The 23,513-nt window shown below is 39.6% G+C and overlaps 1 protein-coding gene across 1 annotated transcript in view; it reads right to left on the bottom strand.

The window, feature by feature from the left end:
• Positions 1-8,469: 8,469 nt before the first annotated feature.
• Positions 8,470-23,513, bottom strand: part of LOC111870655 (phenylalanine--tRNA ligase alpha subunit) — a 43,059-nt gene continuing 28,015 nt past the window's right edge. Inside the window, exons 9-10 of the mRNA XM_023863124.2 lie at positions 18,320-18,421; positions 8,470-9,488 (exon numbers count right to left, since the gene is read on the bottom strand). Of these exons, the coding sequence (XP_023718892.1) occupies positions 8,744-9,488; positions 18,320-18,421 (847 nt within the window). The 3' untranslated portion in view covers positions 8,470-8,743. The remainder of the gene's footprint in view (positions 9,489-18,319; positions 18,422-23,513) is intronic.

The raw sequence follows: 23,513 nt of genomic DNA, 5'->3' as shown, positions 1-23,513 counted from the left end.
AGATAAAAGGTTCTGGACTGAATGGTAGCAAGCATTACCCGAGTTCAATTGCCTCTTAATTTCCTCCTGAATCAGGTTTTGATCTGTTATTGTTGTTCCCAAATATCTGAACTGTGCCATATTTTCGAAACATCTGTTTCCTATCTTTATGTCATGATTTTGCCCTGCATTCTGGTGATGAGACAGTAACATATACTTAGTTTTCTCTGTGTTTACTTCTAGACCAACCTCTTTACTTGTGTCAATTAAAGTTTGTGTGTTTTTCTTTATGGTATCTACATTATCACCCAGTAGATTCACATCATCGACATAGACCAACAGCTGATGTGTCCCGTTTAGTTTCAGTCTCACCTGGCTTCCCTGGACCTTCCTAATTGCATATTCTAAGGCAAAGTTGAAAAGGAGTGGCATTTCCTTGTTTTAGACCATTCTGGATAGGAAATTTATCAGACAAATGTTTACCTACATGGACTTTACTATACGTTTCGTTTAAACACATTTTAATCAACCTAACTAGTTTCATGGGTATCCCAAACTCTATCAGAATATTGTACAATACTTCCCTCCTAACTGAATCGTAGGCTTTTTTGAAGTCTATGAATAGCTGATGTACTGTCCCAACGTACTCCCATTTTCTCTCCAATATCTGACAAATACAGAAGATCTGATCTGTAGTTGATCTGTTACGTCGAAACCCACACTGATGATCCCCAATAATTTCATCTACATATATATGGACTTAACCTTGAAAGAAGAATATTGGAGAAAATTTTGTATGAAGTTGATAACAGTGATATCCACCGATAATTACTATAGTCAGTTTTATCACCCTTCTTGTGAACTGCTTCTTCAGTTCATAACAGTGTGGCTTTTTTGTCATAGATGCTGTAACTAAATGTGCACCAACAATCTGTCCCTTTTCAAAAGCGGACAACTCTCCCATTTTCGGACTCTTTCACACAGACTTTCACTGAATACAATCACTAATGCACTGACACAAGCACTACAGGTTGTAAACAAACAGAAAAACATTCAGTGTTGCCAAGTGAAGTCTTTTCAATATAGCCAACACAAATTCTATGCCTCAATTTCCTAGTGTTTTCATTACTGTGTCCATTCGCTGTACCTCCAGTCAAGCAGTCTTGGTGTTTCTACCAGTTAGTTTGGTAGCACAGGCCTGGCAGTTAGAGGGTTAATTAAAATTTGGAAGAAACTGAAATTTTGACATTGCAGCATTTTCTTCAGGCCTGATATGTATACCTGAATTCTGTAGAGTATAGGAATGGTAATACTCTACAGAATTCAGGTATACATATCAGGCCTGAAAAAAAGGCTGCAATGTCAAAATTTCAGTTTCTTCCAAAGTAAAAAATTGTAAATGGACTCAACAGGCTGTGTCCTTGCACTACACAACTGATATCCCATGTTTCATCCTGTGGAGGAGGGATACTGCATCTGCAACTGCACAGAACGTTGGGCATGAAATTCAGGTCTGTCATAAATAACACAAGCTGAAGTAAAAGTGATAACTGAGCAAAGGGAATGTAGAGAGATACTGACACAAATGCAATGCTCAAGGAAGCTAGTATCCAGGGTGCAATGCCCTTTGCAGAAAGGTTCAGATATCTGATCGAAACCAGTGGAAATCAGTAAAAATCCTGAAAGAGGTGCTCATACTTTAAGGATTTGATGAAGAAACCAAGATGCCACAAGAAGTCTTAATTACTGACATAGTCTTCCTGCTTCTTATAACAGAATTAAATATGTAATGGAAGTCTTGACAGTGTTGCATATGCTTAAGTAGTTGTGACAGCATAACATGTAACCATGAAGTTCAGGGCTCTGTTTGAGGTACACACTTAAGAGCAAAACCCAACCTGAGGGCTTTGTGCATAAAGCCATACATGCTTTTCTTAGCATGGTATGAGCTTCCACATTAGGTACTGTAATAACAAGTGCTTCCACTTAGGGTGGGGCATGCGGTAGCATAGTTGGTTGAGGAACTATACTACAAGCTGGAAGGTCACGGGATCGAGTATCAAGGAAGAGGATTTTTTCTTTTAATTTACCTAATCCTTCCAGCCGCACTATGGCCCTGGGGTCAACTCAGCCTCTAACAGAAATGAGCACCAGGAAACTTCCTGGGGGTAAAGGACGGCCAGCGCATAAGGCTGACAACCTTACCGCCATGGGAGCCGACTGTCTAGTGAAAATGTGGAAGTCTCAACATGTCACAACACTACAGGCCTTCACAGCCTGTTACAGGGATAGCTTTACCTTTTTACCTTCCAATTAGGTTGAAATGCTCTTGATTATAAGCCAACTATTTTTGCTTTCAGGAGCAGAATGAAAGCAGCATATAACTGGAGCTCTACTGCTGTGCCATCTTAAGGGAAAGTCCAGACTAAACAGAGCAGTTCCACAATACTATGCAGTGCAACAAACTGGCATGTGCTGGAAAAGCAACCAAGAGTGAACACCGGAAGTCTACAAATGGTAATATGTGACGATCAGTCATTTCACAGTTTCAATATCTGTGTATTTTGTGACACATAATATGGTGAGCTCTGAAGTACTGCATAAAAATGTAAACTAATTTTTAACCTTCAAGTGCCGAAGTGCCCCGTTCGTGCCAGTCATGAGTAAGGTCATCATGGCCAAAGTGCCCCGTTTGTGCCAGTCAGGCATTTAAACTCCGCTAGTGGAAGCGCACGCACACGCCACTAGTGGAAGCACATGCACAGTCCTATTTATTTATTTTTGAATGTAGTAATTACCAGACAGACTTGAGTAAAACCCTAACAGAGGAATTAAATTGATACCTAAATGAACAACAGCAAACAAAAATATACGTATGAGTTATGCCAAAACTTATCCACAATCCAGTAATTTTATTGCAGATTCTGCAGATAGGTACGTTTAAAATATATTGTAAAATTCGATGTACGTACCTTTTTTGTTGTTACCTGCTTGATGTATATATAGGCTGAAATTATACTACAGTATTCGATTTCACTACGAATGCACAGAAAACAGATCGCACTCTGTATCTTAGCCACGATGCAGCTGTCTGCTCATTCAAATAGAAGGGGCCATAAACTTTTGCAGCTCTAACGGGAGGTCTTAGCACTGAAGAAGGGATCCCTCTAGCTTTCTCTTGAATAGCCATGCTTTCATTCTTCTGTCCTTTAGTCAAGAGATTCGAAAATCCGAAGAGTGTAAGCAGGGCTAGCAGAAGACCAAATGTTTTTATTGCTTCCATCTGTTTTATGACACCAGGGACTGCTAAAATTCATCAAGTGTTACAAACAGAAATGAATTTATAATGCAGAACAACTCTGTGAAGAACTGGGAAACCATTTTTGCAGTACGCATCAAAATTAAAACAAAAAATTGAAAATAGAGTATAACACTTTGTATTAAAAATTTCAAATCTTCCGTTATAATATGCAACACTATGTTCTTTGCTGATATAAACAAAGTTAATACCATCCATTTATCGTAAAAATTGAGGAAGATACAGCATTTTTAAACACAACACTTAAAATTAAGCGCCTAATAGGAACGGACATTTAAACGCAGAGTAGCAGCGGGCATTTAAATAAACTCCGGCCAGCCCAAGCTTACCACTATTTCGAAGTCCGGCGTTTAAAGGTTAAACCCATTATGTTTTGGAAACTGGCTCTATTTCCTTCATTAGGTAGAGAAGCTCTATTTCACTAGGTTCCTTCCTAAAGGCACTCTCAAACCACTGTTTGAAACCTAGAATAAGAATGTACTAGACTAGACTTTTATACACAAGGTAAAGGATACAGAGTAAATTTCTTAAATGTAGTGGTATAAAAGAAAACCGAGACTAGGGCATTAAAAATAATTTTAAATAATATGTCATGCGATCATCTAAACCTTAAAAGTTTTCTTCCTAATATGTATAATTCATTAAATAATATAAATGAAAATATGGTACTGAATCAAGCATTTTACAGAACTAGGGACACAATCATGACAACTATTACAAGCATAAAATGTTTGAATCATAACTGTCGCAGATTAAGTTCCATTACATTCATTGTCGACCATTTCTCTACTTTTACATTTTGTATCTTATATATCTCTAAATACCCATAATCACATGATTACACATACTCACATACTCATGAAGCAGAGATGTCCAAATTGTAACTGATAAAATTTGCCTGTTAATGTTAAAATTTAAATTTATAACAAAAAGACTGCAACAGGTAAGTGGTAACCAATAAGAAAACAGACAAAGCAAATGGAGATACAGTGAATTTTGAGTGAAAGTAAAAGTTGATGTAGAGCTCAGTGAAGTCTTATAATATAAGAACAATTTTAAAACTGACACAAGATAAATGATTCAAGACAGACAATAAATGGAGAGCCTCTGGCTATGTTGCTTTTAAAATGTGCATGTTAATTTTACATGACAGTATCCCAAGTGTAACCCTCATTCAACCCTTGAGAACAGCTGTCAAAAACTTAGGTAAAACCTTCTCATTTTTATTTCTGCTCAGATACTACATGTTTTGACTGCAAAGCAGCAAGAATCAGTGTGAAGCACAAACATACTAAAAGTCCACAATGTTATTAAAAGATTATAAAAAAACTACATAAAAATATAAAAAATAAAACATGCAATAAATTTGGTCAGATTTTTACGTTAGACAGTGCATGAATAGAACTGTGCCAGTCTTGCTATATAGTCATGTCATTTCCAAATTAACTGGGTATTTACTGAGTGGGTTAAAAATATATTACATTGATGTGAACATTTCTAAATATCTTAAGCAATAAAATATCTTTAATTGGAACCTCTGACGCAGGTTCCACTGTCACTAGGACAAATGTAATTACACTACATCAATGACTACTATTAACCAGTTAAGTGCATATGACATCTTAACACATTATGCGCTACGTATCATAGTGGGTATGATGTCTCTACATGTCATGCATGTCTCTAACTCCACCGTTTTAGATATAATGACAGTCAGCAATGCAAATTAGTATGCTGTGCTTGTTAAATCTTCTAGTTACTTCAGAGTGTGACAAGAAGGTGCTGATTGCTCGATAGCTTTCCTGATTTCAAGATTTTGAATAAACATTAAGGAAGGTCCTAGCAACAAGATGCATGTGAGTGATGATGTGGTGTTACTTGATCTGCTGTAAAGGAATTGATATATAGATATTTCTGAGAGTATAGTAGTGACAGTGAAATAAATGTGAAAATTTCATCATATGGCGAACAGAGTGTCAGCTCTGACAAACTCTGATGAAACTATGAGTGATAACAATAGCATGTAGCATGCAACATGGCATATGAGTAAAGTCAGTCTCTGAGTGACCACATTTTCCATTTGCTAGCAATCCTGGCATAGATGCTAATTTAGAAGACCCCAGTAACTCTGTGGAATATTTTGAGTTGTTACGTGAACCAGAAATTTTGGAGGTACTAGCCAGAGAAACAAACTGGTAAATGCCAAATTTAGAAGTGTGAAGTGAGAGAAGATGAGTTGCTGATAATGTGGAAAGGATGTTTGTCATCGAATGTATACATTCCTTCAAAATGTGCTAGATTTGGTATAAAATCATTTGAATTTTGTGAAGCCAAATCTGGTTATGCATGGAATTTTATTATTCATATTGGGCAGGATACCATTTTGCATAAGCTCCTAAAAATGAGCCATGTGGCTCAAAAGTAGTTCTACAACTAATGGCACCTCTGAGGAATCAGGGATACTGTGTAATCATGGACAGTTGGTTCTCAAGCCCAGATCTGTTCCAAAAGCTATGCAGCATACAGACTGTTGCTACTGGAACTTTGCATTGAAACATGAAGGGTGTCCCTGCTGAAATGAAGAGTGTGAAACTGAAAAAGGGAGAACATGTTTCAGTCTACAGATACATACTAATGATAATAAAGTGAAGTGAAGTGAAAACAAGTACCACCCATGATGAAATGGTTACAATTAGTGTTCAAGGCCAAGACACGAAGAAGGCCATAGTAGTCATTGATGTAATTCTGAAATGGAAGATCTGGACCTCAGTGATGTTTACTTGACAAGCTATCACAGCACAAGGGGGGTGGGGGGGGAGGAAAAAAAGAAAAAGAAAAAAAAGAAGAAAGAAAGAAAGAAAGAAAGACACTATCCAAAGCATTTCCATCATTTTGAGCCATGTTTATGTTCAAATGTCTTCGGAGTTCCCCATTTTGGTCCAGTATCCTCCACTCCTTCATGTCTCCCCAGGCACACATGTCATCACTTGTTTACTGTTACCCATAATTCCATGTACCACATGATTTTCACCTCCTCCCTTCCTCAGAAAGGAGGACCTCCATGGGTTTGTGGTGATATAAGTGAGCAGTCTTGGCTTTTCAGACGTTGCGCGAATTAAGTTGCTAAATTCTGTTTCCACTGGGATTTTCAAATTGGAGATTTGGACTCTTTCCTCTAGCCATTGAGGAAAATGGGCCTCCTCGTTGCAACAGTATGCAAGTTTCTTCTTTTTTTTTCATTCTGGGATGTTGTAGCAAGTTTTGTTTAGCATTATATTATCATTTGTTTGGGCTCACTGCTGCCCCATTTAGTGTTGTGGTACAACTAGATAATGAAGTAACATTGTGATATGTTACATGAGTTTGGCCATTTTCTAGGTGTGGGGTAAACATGGCTGCATGTGGCTACCTTACATATATTCTTCTTTTATTGGGTTTCAGTCTGGATCAACGAAGGTGGTCATATGTTTCATATGCATATTTGAAGTACTAATGTAATGGTTAAGTCTTACTTCTTTTTTTATTGTTGTCAGTGTTACTCGTATTAGTCGTTAATCGTTTATTATGGAGATTAGCATTTTCTTACTAAAGCTAAGTTTGGACACCCAATTCCATCTGGAGAGTACTGAGAACACAAGGACAGAACCAGGGATGAATCCAGTGATTGTCCCCCAAATACTGTAGAGTAAGAGGGGAGACACTGTTGAATTTGATCAATATCTGCTGTTTGAATTCATATTTACTTTACCAAAAAGAACATTCCCAAGATGGAATTTCAAGTGAAACCTAGATAAAATTTAATCTCAAAATATTGTCCCATGTTAGAGGAAGAAGATGGGATCTAGATTGGTGACTGGATTTATTGAACACTTATACACACAATTCATAACTATAAGTACTTACAGCACCATCGCTAGTCTCCACACATTACAAATCACAGAGCATATGCTAAGTCTTCTCAGTCTGCTGTCACTAGTTATTTACTGGTCACGGACCATAACAATGGAGATTCCTCGGCTTCTGTGCTCACGTCGTTGCCTGTTGGCTAATATCCCACAACTGACTCATTGCTCTTGGCATGAACCATGTTGAAAATGCCATTCCTCTGTTGTAGTTCAATGGTTGCTTATTATGAATCTGTTTCTTAGTAACAGATGTTGGTTTATTGTTTGTTTTGTGGTCATTACCTAACAACAGGTCTCTACATGCTACAATATCATGTAACAGGAGATGGATCGTTTGGCAGACCAGCAAAAACTGCTCCACTGACAAGGATGAATGCTCCTCATTATACCTCCTACACTGTTACCAGTGTCAAAGAAAAATCTGTGTCAGTGTTGTGATATGTGCTGCACTGCTACCAACGTTATCATATAGTGGATACTTCTAGGGGCCTGGAAGAAAATCAAGGTTCAACAAGTGGCTAAGAAGTGTCTGATGGTGAGATTTTAGTTATTAGAAAGTGTACTATGGACTGGCATTGAAAACTACATCATAATTATAAAGACCTTCACAGTATGTGCCACTGAAGTTTCATCACTGTCTCGTCTCTGGTGATATAATTGTTTTAGTGATGATTTCATAGTCTCTACAAGGCAACAATTTTGTAATCGATGTTTGGAAAAACAAATAGCTTTGTTGCAAAGTTCATTCATCCATGGCAGCCTTGAACTTGCAAAGGAAGTACAAATTCAGCATACACAGCAATATGAGACGTCTCTTATCAACGAGGCAGCCAGAACTGTAATAGGTCATACTGAAATGTCAATATAATCAATCATGCAGGTGTGTGTCTAGGCTGGACGTAGTTCTGCCAGTCAGCTTCTGTGATCGTGTTTCATTTCTGAACATTGGACACTATTCAGGACTGCATACAGTGAATGAGCATGAGCCACACATACCTTTGTGATCATGTATTGGGAACTGAAATATGTCAATGGCAATAGTGCCATACTTTTTCAAAAGAAGATCAAAAGTTTTACTAAAAGTTTTACTAAAAACAAATATAAACTTTGATGTGATTGCTATATAAATGAAAATATAGATATATCAACTGTGATAATTGGTCTTACACAGAGATTTTTTCTCATAATTTTATATTGGCACATGGTTGATATTTTCTATTTTAAAAAGAGAGCAATAATTATAAAATTAAACAGCAAGGCAACAAATTTAAATGTCCAGAGAATTTTAATGTCCCACTGCAGGAGTGATAATAACATGAAATATATACATTTAACTGGTTAATAGCATTACACTGTATTATTTGTACCTTATCTAAGAGTTCAAGTTACTTCTGAAACTTAATACCAACAATATTTAATAACAACACTCAATGTCCATGAACAAAGGAAATAAAATTAAACCTCTGTTAGAGAAGAAGCTTTGAAGTGAGCGCTACAAAACCAAATGGCCCACTCAAAGTTCAATTTAAATGTATATAAATTATGTGAACCAAATATGTTGACATTTTTCAAACCATTTCTTCAGATTAGAATTGAAGTTGATTAAACAAGGATTCTGTTTCAAAGAAGACCAAAAGCAAATATCCGCAATAGACACAGAGTGAATCAACCAATCCTGTTTAACAAGAACAGCAGAAATTGAGGGCATGATGTCCAAATGCATGTCTTTACTTCCATGAGTTACTGACTTGTAAATAGAGTCCAACCACATATCCACTTGGCCTGCATAAAATTCTCCCTTACTTTCATATACCAGAACAGGATTTGGCCTTTGTTCAAGCAAACGATTCAGGTACCTTGAAATATTCACTTCTCCTGCTATGGTACCGTTATTCATAGGACACTGAATTAACAAGGGATCCTTCCCCACTTTCTTCCATATCAATGTTACTTTTATACACCTGCTTCCACTGCTGCTATTTAAAAGACCATTCAAGAAAGACTGCAATTCAGAAGGTACAAGAGAAATAGAAGAATGAACATGAGATAATATTTCAATTTTGTATCTGCCTGTGAGAACTTTCAAGAGAATGATGACAGAATATGGAGGATGATTAGGATCTGAGAGAATCACAAATTCTATATTCTTGTCACTTGGTCCTGGAAGTTTGTCAGAACTGATCTGTAATTCTTGAAGTTCTGTATGGAGAGCTTGTAACTGTGAAAGAATGGAAGTCCAGCGTTGCTCCAACATTTGTATAACATCTGTTCCCAATGTACCATTTCTGGAAACATTAAAAAATATAAAGTGAGAAAACCTGTAGGAATAATCCTGTTCTTTGCACTTCAAACTGTCCAACAAAAGAAAAAAAAATGCAAGATTACAAAATCAGTTAGCAAAAATTATATAAACAACAGCAGTAACATAACTTAAGTTACTTTCAACAAAGCAGGACCCATAATAAATTAAAAGGACAAAAAATTATTAGCTTTCACTGCCTCTTTTCTTACAAGTGCTTCCTGTAAGGGGCCTGTACAAATTATTTTACACTACTCTTTATTACGCCCGTCACAACACAACAATACAGAGTTCAAGGCTAAATTAGCTTTGTTACATGTTTCAGCTATTCATAGCCATCATCAGGCAAATACACGATCATGTTTACACACTAGTGAACTGCAATTGCGTAGTAAGTCTGGATACTTGACAATTATCATATTATAAAACACATGGTATAAAAATTATAATGAAATATAAACTTATTATAAAACAAAAGTTATTTCGTAAAATAACTATTCAAGTGATAATCTATATCACAAAGTATCTACTCGTATATCACAAAGTCAGTCGTTGCAATCTTGTATTTTCCGATGGACATGGTATATTCTAGACTTTTATATGATAAACTGTTTGGAGGCCTCCAAACAGTTTATCATATAAAAGTCTAGAATATACCATGTCCATCGGAAAATACAAGATTGTAACGACTGATTCCATGATATAGATTATCACTTGAATAGTTTTAACCTTATTTTACAAAATAACCCTTGTTTTACAATAAGGTTATATTTCACTGCAATTTTTATACCATGTGTTTTATAATATGATAATTGTCAAGTATCCAGACTTACTATGCAATTGCAGTTCACTAGTGTGTAAACATGATGATCGTATATTTGCCTGATGATGGCTATGAATAGTCGAAACATGTAGCAAAGCTAATTTAGCCTTCAACTAACTCTCTAATGTTGTGTTGTGACAGACTTAATAAAGAGTTGTATAGAATAACACAACAGGATGCATGAAATGAAAATTATTTTACACTAGTACTGCTCTTCTCATTTACATTTCAGAAGTTTGTTCCAAGACAGAAAGATACCATCACCTTACACAACAGATATTTCATATTGTATGGGAAATTTAAATAAGCAGTTCTTACAGTAATGAACTACAAATATTAAGAAGTAAAAGGTAAAGTTGTTCCTGTACATAACTAAGTAAGCACTATGCCATGAAGGAATATAGGAGAGTGGATGTACAGACCCAGCTTTCTTGACCTTGGCACTAGTTGGAGATAAGTGGTCAGCTTCACGTCCTGGCCACTTTACCCCCAAAGAAACAGTCCCTGATACCCATTGGATACAAGTATGGGTGGACCCCAGAACCAGTCTGAACAACATGGAGAAGTGAAAATTCTTGACTTCACCAGGACTCGAACTCCAACCCCTCAGTTGTCCAGCCAGTAGCTAGTTGCTATACCGACTGTGCTATCCAGCTCACAACAGTCAAAGGTAAAAAAGGTAAAGCTGTCCCTCCGCTTAACTAATGAAGCTATGAATATGCTAAGAATATGTATGGGGGAGTGGATATATAGATCCATGTATTCTTGACCTCAGCCCCTGGTATCCATTGGATCAGAGGCTGTTTCGTCCCAAAACCAATCTTCATGATGCGGAGAGAAGAAAAATCTTGCCCCTGTCAGGGCTCAAACTCCAACCCCTCAGCTGTCCAGCCTATAGCCAGTCACTATACCTACTGCACTATCCCGGCTCCCAAATTCTAAATAGTGGTGTGGGATTTGTCGATACTCCAACAGACAAACCACTTCGGAAAGTTTGTAGGCCCTGAAAAGGGCCATGCGACTGGGATGTTTGGCCGGTGAAGTAGCGCTGCATACGCCGGTAGAAAGAATGTTGGCTGCGGTGTGTTGACTAATGTTACGGCAGCCGAGTTAGTTGACTGGCCGCAATGCGGCAGTTGTCAGAAGTTGCTTGGTCACAGAGCGTGGTTGCTGGAAGAAGTCTGGTTGCAGAGCGCAGTCACTGGAGTGGTGGCAGCTGCGCCAGTTGCCCAGTGAGTCGGGCATGACCGCCGGAGAGCCAAGGCAGCCATCCCTGTCGCAGTGAAGTGCTGACGACTCCAAAGACCGATCGCTCTGTACAAAGTGTGAGAGCTGACTGGCTGGTGTGGTCACTGCTGCTGACTGACTGTGACTAACCGACTCTGGCGAGCAATGTGCTCCGCTGTTTATACAATGCGTGATGGAGGAGTGAAATTTGCAGAGTGCTGATTGGCTAGTGCGTGTATTGATCTGGATGAGGCTAGACAGCAAGTGCTGTATAAATGCAAGCGCTGGAAGCAACATGATTGGCTAGGGCGAGTGATAGTGAAAAGTGAGCGGGAAAGTGGTTGCTGTATAAATAAGATATGTGGGATGTTCCCACAGTGGGTTACAAAAAAAAAGTTTCTGCATGAGATTAACCAACATTACCAGCTTAGGAAAGATTAAAACTTCATACAGCAAAATTAGAGCTGTGTCTAGTGAAAAAAGACATCAATTTCTCTTTGAATGTCTTTCACTGTGCAGCTAGCAACTTATGGATATGGTGACAGATACCAAGCCATAAAATCCAAGTGTGTCTTTCACTGTGCAGCTAGCAACATATGGATATGCTGACACAGAAAGCAAGCCATAAGATCCAAGTGTATCTTTCACTGTGCAGCTAGCAACATATGGATATGCTGACACAGAAAGCAAGCCATAAGATCCAAGTGTATCTTTCACTGTGCAGCTAGCAACATATGGATATGCTGACACAGATACCAAGCCATAAAATCCAAGTGTATCTTTCACTGTGCAGCTAGCAACATATGGATATGCTGACACAGAAAGCAAGCCATAAGATCCAAGTGTATCATTCACTAATAAATTAGTGGGTCCTATTCTTTGGATGAATTATCATTACAGAAGAATTTGTACTCAACTGTTTTCAACAGTCATGATAAAGGAAAAAAAGGTAAAAAAGGCAAAGTCCTATGCTTAATTAATTAAGCACTATGCCATGAAGACGTATGGGGGAGTGGATGTATAGATCTGCACTTTCTCAACCACAGCAGTCATGATACCAAATATTAAACATATTGAGTAAGAAACTGCTCACTGGATAGACTTGCACCGACACCCAAACAGAAGACCCCTACAGTTGGCAGAAGACTGTAGCTAAAATGGTTCATCATTTACTATTACAGAAGAGAGCTGCTGAAAATGAAATTGCTGTATGTGGGCTATACTAATTTATTACAGTCTTGCTAACAGAAAGTTCCCGGACTAGGTCAAACAAATAATACTGGCATAACTCAATTTTGGCTGCCATCTTCTTCAAAACAGTCTCCCTGCGAACATATACAGCAATCCCATCATTTTTTTCCACGCTCCAGAAAAACACTGGAAGTCAGTTTCCTTAATGCTGTTGAGTACCGCTTGCGATTATTCACTTTGGATGTCAGACACTCTTTGAAAACATAGCCACTTAAGTTTCATTTTCAATTTGAGAAACAAAGCAAAATCACAGGGGGCCAATTCCGGCAAATAGGGAGGGATGTGTGTGTGCGTGCACTGTTGTGATGAAGGAGCCAGCTGTGGTTGCGCAAAAGTTCCAGTCTTTTTCATTGCACTTTTCTCTCAAGCATCTCAAAACATCACAGTAAGTCACACTTCACTGTAGTGTCAGGAGGAACAAATTCATGACAAACTATCCCCTTCACACTGAAAAAGACAATGAGCATATTCTTTGATGAACTTCAGACATGCCGCATCTTATTCGCTCTTGGTGATTGTACATAAATGATGCCCCCCAAACACATGGTGTTCACATGGCCCTCTTTGCGGACGACACCTGTCTGTATGCGACAGATAGCAAGGAGGGTTTTATTGTTAGAAAACTCCAGTGCGGTCTCAGCTCAATGGAGACCTGGTGTGAGCGCTGGAATATTAAAATTAACGATGATAAGACTCAGGGGGTCTACTTCTCTCGTGGTCGTCGACCGCCTGAGCCTTGTCTTACTCTAAATGGAAGAAATATTCCATTTGTAAATAGTGCAAAATATCTATGTGTAATCTTCGATAAGAGATTGACATGAAGATTACACAGAAATGATCGAAGCCAAGGACTTCAGAACAATCACTAGAGTATATTTCCTACTGAAAAGTGAGCAATTGAGCGCCAACAAAACTGACGCTCCACAAAGCTCTTATTAGATCTGTAATGACTTATGCTAGTCCCGCCTGGGAGTTTGCGGCAGACACCCATCTAGTGGAATTGCAGCGCCTGCAAAACAAGGTTCTCCGCACCATTGGCAATTTTCCAAGGCGCACACCGGTCCGTGATTTGCACATGGCATTCAAAATCCCATATGTATATGACTTTATAACAGAATTATGCAGGCAACAAGCAGAAGTCATACAAAATCATGATAATGAGAATGTTCGCAACATCGGACAAGGTGAAGCCCGCCACAGAAAGTATAACTTGGCGGCGGTCAGGCATACGACCGTTCAAGTGACTGGACTGCCGCGGTAGCGAATAATACTAGAAATAGGGCATAATCTGCTGTACTGAGCCTGGACTAACAGAGGCCTTGTATACAGTGTACATAGAAGTAAGGAATAAGTGTGTATTTGTAAATGTATGTAAATACTGACAATGGACTTACTAACACAGATTATGACTGACAAATGACAGACCCGACCTCTTGTCACAGAGGGTGCCCCAAACAAACAGGACAGTAACTGTCATATAAAGAAAGAAAAAAAATCTGGTCATGAGCCCCAATCGGGGCTCGACACCAAGACAGACTGACTGATCGTCAGTCTCCAATGTGACTTAGACTAGAAGATGCCAGTTAAAATGTAGAACCCGCCGAAGACAGTTGAAATATAGAAGCAGTCATGGAAAGAAGACCCGAATGCGTGGTTAGAAGATTTGATGCAATAATTTGTGATACTGCCAATGGCAGTAATTGGGAAACTGTGAATTGTATAAGTGTAAGAGCGAGTGTTCAATAAATTCGCTGTATCAAATAAGGTGTGAAGATATCTGTCACGTTATACACCCAACACGTGACAAATTGGTGTCAGAATTGCTTTACGAATTTGTACACGCTTTCATTTAGGACAAACTATTGAAACGAGTGTTACGCTGCCACATCATGGAAATAGAAAAGGTGATGTAACGTCTGTTGGCTGGCCAGGAACAAGTGGTTACCAAACTGAACGCCGATAGGAAGAAAGAGAATGACGATTTAATGGCCAAATTAGACACCAACCAAGAAAAGGCGGTGGCCGATAGGAAGGCTGACAAGGAAGAGATGAAGGCCAAAGTGCGATCTATGCGGTCAGAGTTGGATGAGACATTCCAACATAGAATTGAAGCGATCAAAGCAAGGATAGAAGCTATGCAAGAAGAAATGGGCACCAGCCACAAGGAGATGGTGCATGCATTTAAACCTGAAATAGAAGAAGAGACGATGGTCTGCCGAGAAGTGATGGAGGTGCGTCTAGAAGAAGAAAAGCCGGCCTCAGTGGACACGAAACCTGTGGCGGCACTCGGTGCCATCCAGTCTACCCCAGTTTGCAGTCCTTCAAATTCTAAAAGTTATCATACATGGCTTCGATACAAGAAGAAATCCCCATAGTGACACCGGTCAGAGTGACGATGGCCTGCTGAGAAATGGAGGCACGTCCAGAAGAAGAACCGGCCTCAGTGGACAGGAAACCTGAGGCGGCAGAACAAGAGGTACCTGTAGAAGATGCCGAAGTAATGCCAGTCGGAGAACCGAAGAAGAAAAGGCGTGGATACCAAAACCAGCGAATTATGAAGAATTTGACATGGAAAAATTGTGGACCCCAGAAGAAGTTGGCTGTAGCCTGCAGAGGGATGAGCCGCCGCGTGGAAGTGGCATGGCAGAAGAAAACCAGCAGGAAGGTGTCCCGCCGTGCAACAGTGGCATGGCTCAAGAGGAACTTCTTAAGGAAATCTACAACCCAAGGGAAGTGCGGACCTCAGCATGAATTGGCTGCCGAAAGAAATATGACTAGCTGTGCAGGTGTGACATGGCGCAAGGGAGATTTCGTAAAGAAATATTCAACCTGGGTAAGTTCTGAACAAGAAACCTGGAAAGGAAGAACGGGAATAAAGAACATAGGCAGCAGACGGCCACTATGCCAGAAGAAAAAGGTGCCAACCAAGGACGCCATTGGAGGGTGTAGATCAGGACAGCGATTGCACATAAGAGGGAGAACTTGTAAGAAGACCATCTACGAGATTGTCAGCATGAAGATCGCGAAGAGAATAGTTGGATCTTCTGCCGGCCTATGACAAGGCAAGGACTGGACTTTGTGGAGAGGTCAACCCTCTCTGAAACGAAAAAAATGGAATAGTGCAGAGTAGGAGCCAGTAACGTAGAAGCACCGGTCTTCCCAACGAGAGTGAATGAATGAAGAGTGAATGTGACACAACTGGATCTTCTGGCAAGTTAACAGGAAACCGCTAGAGATGAGCTGGTCTTAAGAGGGGACTGGATGTAACGGACAGAGGATAGTCACTGCAAGAGGAGTAGCTGGACAAGAAAGAAGACGATGCTGCAAGAACAGCCTGCAAATAAAAGGAACGGAGATGTACCGTTAGGCTATTTGGGACGAACAGCCTTAAGAAGGGAGCAGTGTGACGTACTGCGCTATGGAGGACATCCCCTTGGCCTGCCAGCGGTGACGTAACAACATTGTGCGCTGTCACTACTATGGTAACATGCCAGTCAACACTCTGCCCCCTCCCCCGCAGTGACGCAGTGGTGGATGCCGCAGTTGCTATGCAGCAGTAAACAACTCTCGACAGCATTGCCCAGCAACACCTGTGAACACGGCGACTAGGCAACAAGTAAGCGAGGCGTTTTCCTGTTGTTTGGCTGAGGGTTTATAAGAGAACCACACTGCCTAAGAAGCCAGTTAAAATGTAGAAGCCGCCGAAGACAGTTGAAATATAGAAGCAGTCACGGAAAGAAGACACGAATGCGTGGTTAGAAGATTTGATGCGATAATTTGTGATACTGCCGATGGCAGTAATTGGGAAACTGTGAATTGTATAAGTGTAAGAGTGAGTGTTGAATAAATTCACTATATCAAATAAGGCATGAAGTTATTTGTCACGTGATACACCCAACATGTGACAATATATATATATATATATATATATTGTAACGTGTTTCATTACTGAATACGCCGTAGAGATCGTTAATTGGTTTATTTAACAACCTACAAATGACGGCTACAATTAATTATAACAATGTTGCGGGTTTCCACACTTTACAAACCCTACAACCAAATCTCTTCACACTATCTTCAGTAGTCTTCATGTATTAATAACGCGGGAGCTATACAAGTCTCCCTGAATTACACACTTTCACTCGTAACACACCGCTGGCTAGATTCTAACTCTGCTCGCAGGCTGTTGCCTTGAGGACTGTTGATAACACACTGACTCGTCAGCTTGCTCGGAACTCTCGGAGGTAGCTCGAGGACTAACTGTGAATAGCCTTCGCTGCTCCTTATGTAGCCTCGTTCAGACAATACAGAAAATGGCCACGTAATAGGCACCACTGTAGTCTGGTGCCGTCGTGCTAGCAATGCTGTGTACCGCTGTTACTACCATCGTCTCTCGCAACCACTGTTTACCCGCACTGCCTAGCAACCGCAGTACCCCTTGGTGACGTCACCGCTGTTGACTCGCGTTGCATAGCTACCAGGATGCTGGGACTCGGCTAACTTCGGCTCCGCTCAGTGCGTCAGCTCTGGGGCAGGGGTCCAGCTAGCGCGACACGTCACTATATATACGATGGGGTACCCAAAAGAAACCGAACTAATTTTTTTGTGGGCAGAGCTTTTGTAGTACCATGTTTTGCCGCTATGAGCGCATAGAGCTAACATTCCTGAGTCGATAAGCCGACTACCGTTGCTTCAGAAGGTAAGGACTAGTTTCGGCAGAGTTTATAGTGACAACTGTTTTGTGTGATCGTCGTTTTTGCAACGGCTGATTTTCGTGAACAGAGTGCGGTGGTGAAATTCTGCTATTTGCTTGGGAAAAGTGGAACTGAAACTCTTGAAATGTTAAAAACGGTGTACAAGGACGATGCTATGGGGAAAACTCAAGTGTTTGAGTGGTTTTCCCGTTTCAAAAATGGTGAAATGTCAATTGATGACAAACCTCGTTCTGGTCGTCCTTCCATGGCCCGAACACATGAAAATGTTGAAAAAATTCGTGAAATCATCAATGAAGATCGATGACAAGGACCATTGAAGAAATTGTGGAGCTGTCGGGAGTGACTTGGAGCTCAGTGGCCAGATTTGTGGCAGTCGGGTGACTGGTTTTTCCATCATGACAATGCCCCTGCTCACACAGCCCTGTCTGTATGACAATTCTTGACCAAAAATGGTATGACCCCTGTTCCTCACCCTCCATACTCACCCAACCTTGCCCCGTGTGACTTTTTTTGTTTCCTCGAATGAAAAGAGACATGAAAGGAAAAAACGGCAGAGACGCTGTCAATCATCTCAAAAGATGAATTTAGGCAATGTTTTGAAAAATGGAATAAAAGACTAGATAAGTGTATTAGTGTAAGTGGAGAGTACTTTGAAGGGGATTGAAGGTTTGTGCTTAAAATTTGGATAGATAAGTTTAAAAAAAAAATAAGTTCGGTTTCTTTTGGGTACCCCCTCATATATACATACACACATATATGCAAACTGAACTATAAGGCATATTAATTATGAAATATACTCACTTCTCAAGCCGACATAATGGACTATTATGAACCATCTGTAGATCGATTTTTGCCCCAACAAGGTCACGGATGTTGTTCAATCCATACTTGATCATAGTTGGGCTGCAAGAAAAATGAGAATGTATAAATCTGGCATACCTGCATTGGTAACAAATGTCACGAAAGTGACTAAAAGATGGCTTCACTGGGAAGTTATAACACAAACAAGAAGTTCTGGGAAGATATAATCACCTACTTTCCTTTCACTACATACTGAGTATCTGATATGAAACAGGTTGCACATAAGGCAGTATTTCCAGCAGTCCTTATATTGTTGTGTGCACATTCACTACCAGAGGAACATGTTTACCAAGAATGTCTCTTCTGGTTCCACTATTCTGGTTTTCAGGCACCGAGGCATGGAGGAGCACACAGAGAGCAATGTGATCTCATAAGCCTTGTTTCATTTTTCCAAAATAAGTTGGCTAAAATTGAAATTATCACCAATATCAGCTATACATTACAACCTTTGTCTTAAAGTTCTGAGACTGATTATGCCAAAAAAAAAATAAAATAAAATTCAACTTATTAACTAATGGTTCAGATTCCCTTCAATGTAGTCACCTCTGCAGTAAATACACTGTTGCCAGTGTTTCGACAAGTCCTGGAAGCAGCTGGTGAATGCTGCTTTCAGAATGTCTGTGAGCTCTGTTGTTGCAGCTGCTTGAATAGCCTCTATATTCTCATGTTGCCATCCTTCCAGTTTTTCTTTTCAGTCATGGAAACAGAAAAAGATCACAGAGAGAGGTCAGAGGAGCACAGGGGATGCTGAAGCACAGTAACGTGTTTAGCAAGAAATCTGTTGATACTTAGAGCTGTGTGTGGTCTCGCATTCTCATGCAACAAAGTCCACTGTCCAGATGTCCACAGGTCAGGGTGACCATGTCAAAGTGCCTCGCGTATGTGCCTGAGTATGCAGATGTAAAATTCCTGGTTGACAGTTTGCCCTTGCAGAACAAATTCGTGATGAACAATACCCATGGCTTCAAAAGAAATTATCATCACAGTCTTTGTTTTCAATGACTACTGCCTCACTTTCTTTGGTGCTGGCAAACCCACTGACCACTATTCAGTGCTTTGCCTCTGTCTGAGGGTCACAATGGAAACAAAATGGTTCATGATACTGTTGACAAATGTAGAAGTGTTCTGTGCCTCATGTAACAAATCAGCACAAAATGAAGCTTACACCTCCTTTTAATCCTGAGTGAGTGCGTATGGGACTAGCCTGGCACTGAGTCACCATTTACCAAAGTCCTCTTGCAGAATTTGGTGGCAGGTCGATTTACTGATATTCAGGGTATCAGCTTACATGTGTACTGTAACAGTATAGTCTTCCCATACCATGTTTCTGAGGCAAACCACATTGTCTTCATCCCAGAAACTTGAAGGCCGGCCTGATCTTGTGTCATCCTCCACCAACATCCTGCCTGACACGAATCGTCTGTGCCATTCAAACACTCACGCCCGAGATAAAGCTTCATCTCCATAGGCATTATGCAGAAGCTGCAATGTCTCTGTGGCTGTCTTGCCCAGCTACACACAAAATTTAATGTTAACTCGCTGTTCAAATTGAACGTTCATTCTTCCCACAGCACAAATCTGAAACTGATAAATGACACGGGTTTTTCCACCACACCATGCCGCCTAAAGGAAGACGAGCAGACTAAGGTCAATAACACAAGCAAGCTGTAAAATGTCCCGTATTTAGAACACCTTTTCCTGGAATTGCCCAACATTTACCTAAGCCGAGATATTAAATCAGTCTCAGAAATTTATGGACAAACACTGTATTTGATGAAAGCATAAAACTTCTGTGATATATGGAAAAATCTGTCACTGGAACAAACAGAGAATCAAGGTTTTCACAATGGTGAAGATTCAGACTGAGAGGTTTTTCTTGGTTATGGTAACATACAGTCTGGTAGAAGAAAATAAAAAATTTGGAGGAATACTAACATGTGCTTAGTGACTAGACACTATTTTCTTGAATTGTTAACTGGATTAACTTTTATAAACCTAACTACAATTATGGTATTATCACTAATTCACACAATCCACAATTCACTGTGGCCCGCACTAAGTCTTCTTTGGCTTCCGTAGGTGTTGCCTGGTAATGGCTCCCACAGTGTAGATTCCTCAGCTTCTCTGTTCACATCCTTACTGGCTGCCACTTGCTATTGCTGGCTATCACTCAGAACTCATCTGTGTTGTCTATCTTAAGGGCCCAGTTGACTCTCCTTATACAGCCTCTGCATGAGCCCCAACAGAGAATGCCACCTCCAACAGTTCCTCTATTATTGCATGTGTACCTGTTGCAGCAGTCACGTTATTTGTTTGCCATGAAAACATGTTTACAGAGCCACTGCCTAGGAACAGACGTCTTCTCTGATTATGCCATTCCAGCTTTCAGTAGACATGTTTAGCAGCTCCTCCCCTCTTTACCCAACTACTGCTAACATACAGTTGGGGGGGAGAGCTGCATTCATCCCTGATTCTTGTGTCGTGTTCACAAAGCTCAGCTCCCCTCATGGACTGGGGGGTCCAAGCTTTTAGCATTACTCTCAAGAGAAAATCTGAATCTCAAAAATAAATATTTAAAAACAAATGATAACAATAACACAAAAAAGAAAAATAACATACCAAATATGCATGCGCTTCAATCAGCTCAACCACCTTAGTAGGTCATGCATAATTACAGTAAATGCAAAGCTCAGGAAAATAAAACACCACAAGCATCTACATCAACTGACCCTATACCAACTCCAATTATATACAATCATAATCAAGCCAATGAATACTTTCAAAAGAATTTTACTGGTAATCCAACTGGTTATGCCTGCGACATATGTGATAGATTCTTGTATATGAATGATTTAAAACAAGTAAAAGAAGAACATATAAATGTATTAGCTCCAGAGTTTTCAGACATGGGTGTTGCTCAGTTAAAGGCATGTGTAACCTGTACAGCAACACTAGACAGAGATCAAGTACCTAGTCTATCAAGCAGTAACGGATTTGCGTATCCTCCCTATCCAATGTGTGTGCCCCCATTGGACTGTATAAGCCAGCGTTTCTCAAACTATGGTCCGCGGACCACAAGTGGTCCTCGAGGTGTGCCCTTGTGGTCTTTCAAAAAAGACAGAAGAAAAAATAAAATTCAAATGAACTGCATATCACACTATAGCTGCAAATCTTATAGTTTGGCAATTACACATGGCAATCGTCTTTCACTTTTTCTTCCAGTACTGATATTTTATGAAATTCATTACCCTACCCGCCTACCGACTACCCACTCTACTCTCAGCAACAAAAGAGAGTTCTATGCACCTGTGTGAGAAAGGGTTTTTGTCACTAACTCAAATAAAAACAAAGTACCGAAATCGACTCGATGTATGTGACGATCTCCGACTTAAGCTCACCAACATACATCCAAATATAGAACAAATGTGCAAGAATCGGCAGGCTCACCCATCTCATTAATGTGAATACCAATATTTATTTATTATTTTAGTTAATAAGTTAAAGATTATCCAATTTCTAATAGCCTTGAATTATTAATAAATGAATATGAATCTTCTTCTATTAACTTAATTACTTAACACTAATATAAAATTAACTGATTTAAATGGGTTTTAATTTATTATACTAAAAAATATAAGTATACTAGTAATACAATACGCTAAAAAATTAATTTCTTTTCGAAGGAAACAAGAGTAAGGAGGTCCGCAGAACTGTTCTGACTCATAAAAGTGGTCCCCACTTCAAAAAAGTTTTAGAAACGCTGGTATACACAAGACTTGTGGCCCCAAGACTTTCATTTAATCAGAAGACTCAGGCATCAGATGGGAGGATATGGTATTGTAGGGCAAGTCATCAATGTACTGGTAGATGTGAATAATATGGTAACAACACTACTAAGGCTAATGGATGACAATTATAGCTTTAACGTCCATTTGAAGAGAAATTTCATTCACGAGAGTATGTACTTGCAAGGATGTATTAAAAAGGCAACGATGGTTGGAGCATGTGATACAGACCCCCTGCACAAACGCTACAACACTGAGGTAGATCCAACATTTTTAAATGTGGATAACATGCCTGAAGATACTTATGATTTAGAAGAAATGAACCAACATTCTAGCAATACTGAATGCTTACTTGCCAAGCAAAACACTCTCTTATGGAATGAAGACAAATACCTGGAAGTATCTCCAGGTCAAAACAATAAACCCCTTAGCATTATGTACAATGAGCATGATGAGGAGCTATCATTTCCATGCATATACATGGGGAGAGCCAGAACCTTTAAGAACAATGTGAAGGTAACTCCTTTTATGATGGCAACTATTTCGTGTATCAATGTAGTCTTTGGACAAAATATGGACAATTTATCCTGCATGAACTACCTTTCGTACTTTAGCTATCATAGACCCATCTTGAGCACAGCCAATCACCAAGCTTCTCAACTTACTGACGTAACTACAAACTAAACGCTTTGGGTAATTTCAATAAATAATGTACTGTACATATAGTAATGTTTCAATAAAGTTTCAATTTTATTGTACAAAGTACATTTATTCCAATAAAAATAGCAATTTAACCTTTATCGGACGGGCCATTTAATTTCCGGTAGGGGCAGCTGGACGGAGTTTATTTAAATGTCCGCCCTTCTAGAGCGATGAAATTGTAAGCATGTTTCTGAAAATGGTGTAATTTCTACATTTTTTATGATAAACGAACGAAATGAACGCTCCTTTAATGTAGAAAGAATATAGAATCAGATATTCTAATTTACAGATTTTAATATTGGTAAAAAAATGTTACACTCATTCCCAAAAAAAAAAAATCCCAAAATTCATACATTTTCTGCACCATGCGTTCTAGCAGTGTAATACATTTTCTGCACCGTGCGTTTTAGCAGTGTAAGTCCTTGTGGCGGCCTCACATACCGTCACATACAATGCCTATCTCTTGTTGAAGCTTATTTATCGTATGGGACATGTCGGTATAAGTGTGGGCATCTGAAATATCTCTCTGTTAGAAATACACAGGAGAACGTTCTCAGAATATGGTGTTGCCAGATGGGTCATTTGTTCATTCATTGCAGTCAAACCATTGTGTTTGTAACGATTTTGAAACATCGCAATATGAGGTC

Source organism: Cryptotermes secundus, unplaced genomic scaffold (genome assembly GCF_002891405.2).
Source record: "Cryptotermes secundus unplaced genomic scaffold, Csec_1.0 scaffold628, whole genome shotgun sequence".
Lineage (NCBI taxonomy): Eukaryota > Metazoa > Arthropoda > Insecta > Blattodea > Kalotermitidae > Cryptotermes > Cryptotermes secundus.
This window is presented reverse-complemented; position numbering and strand designations above follow the sequence as displayed.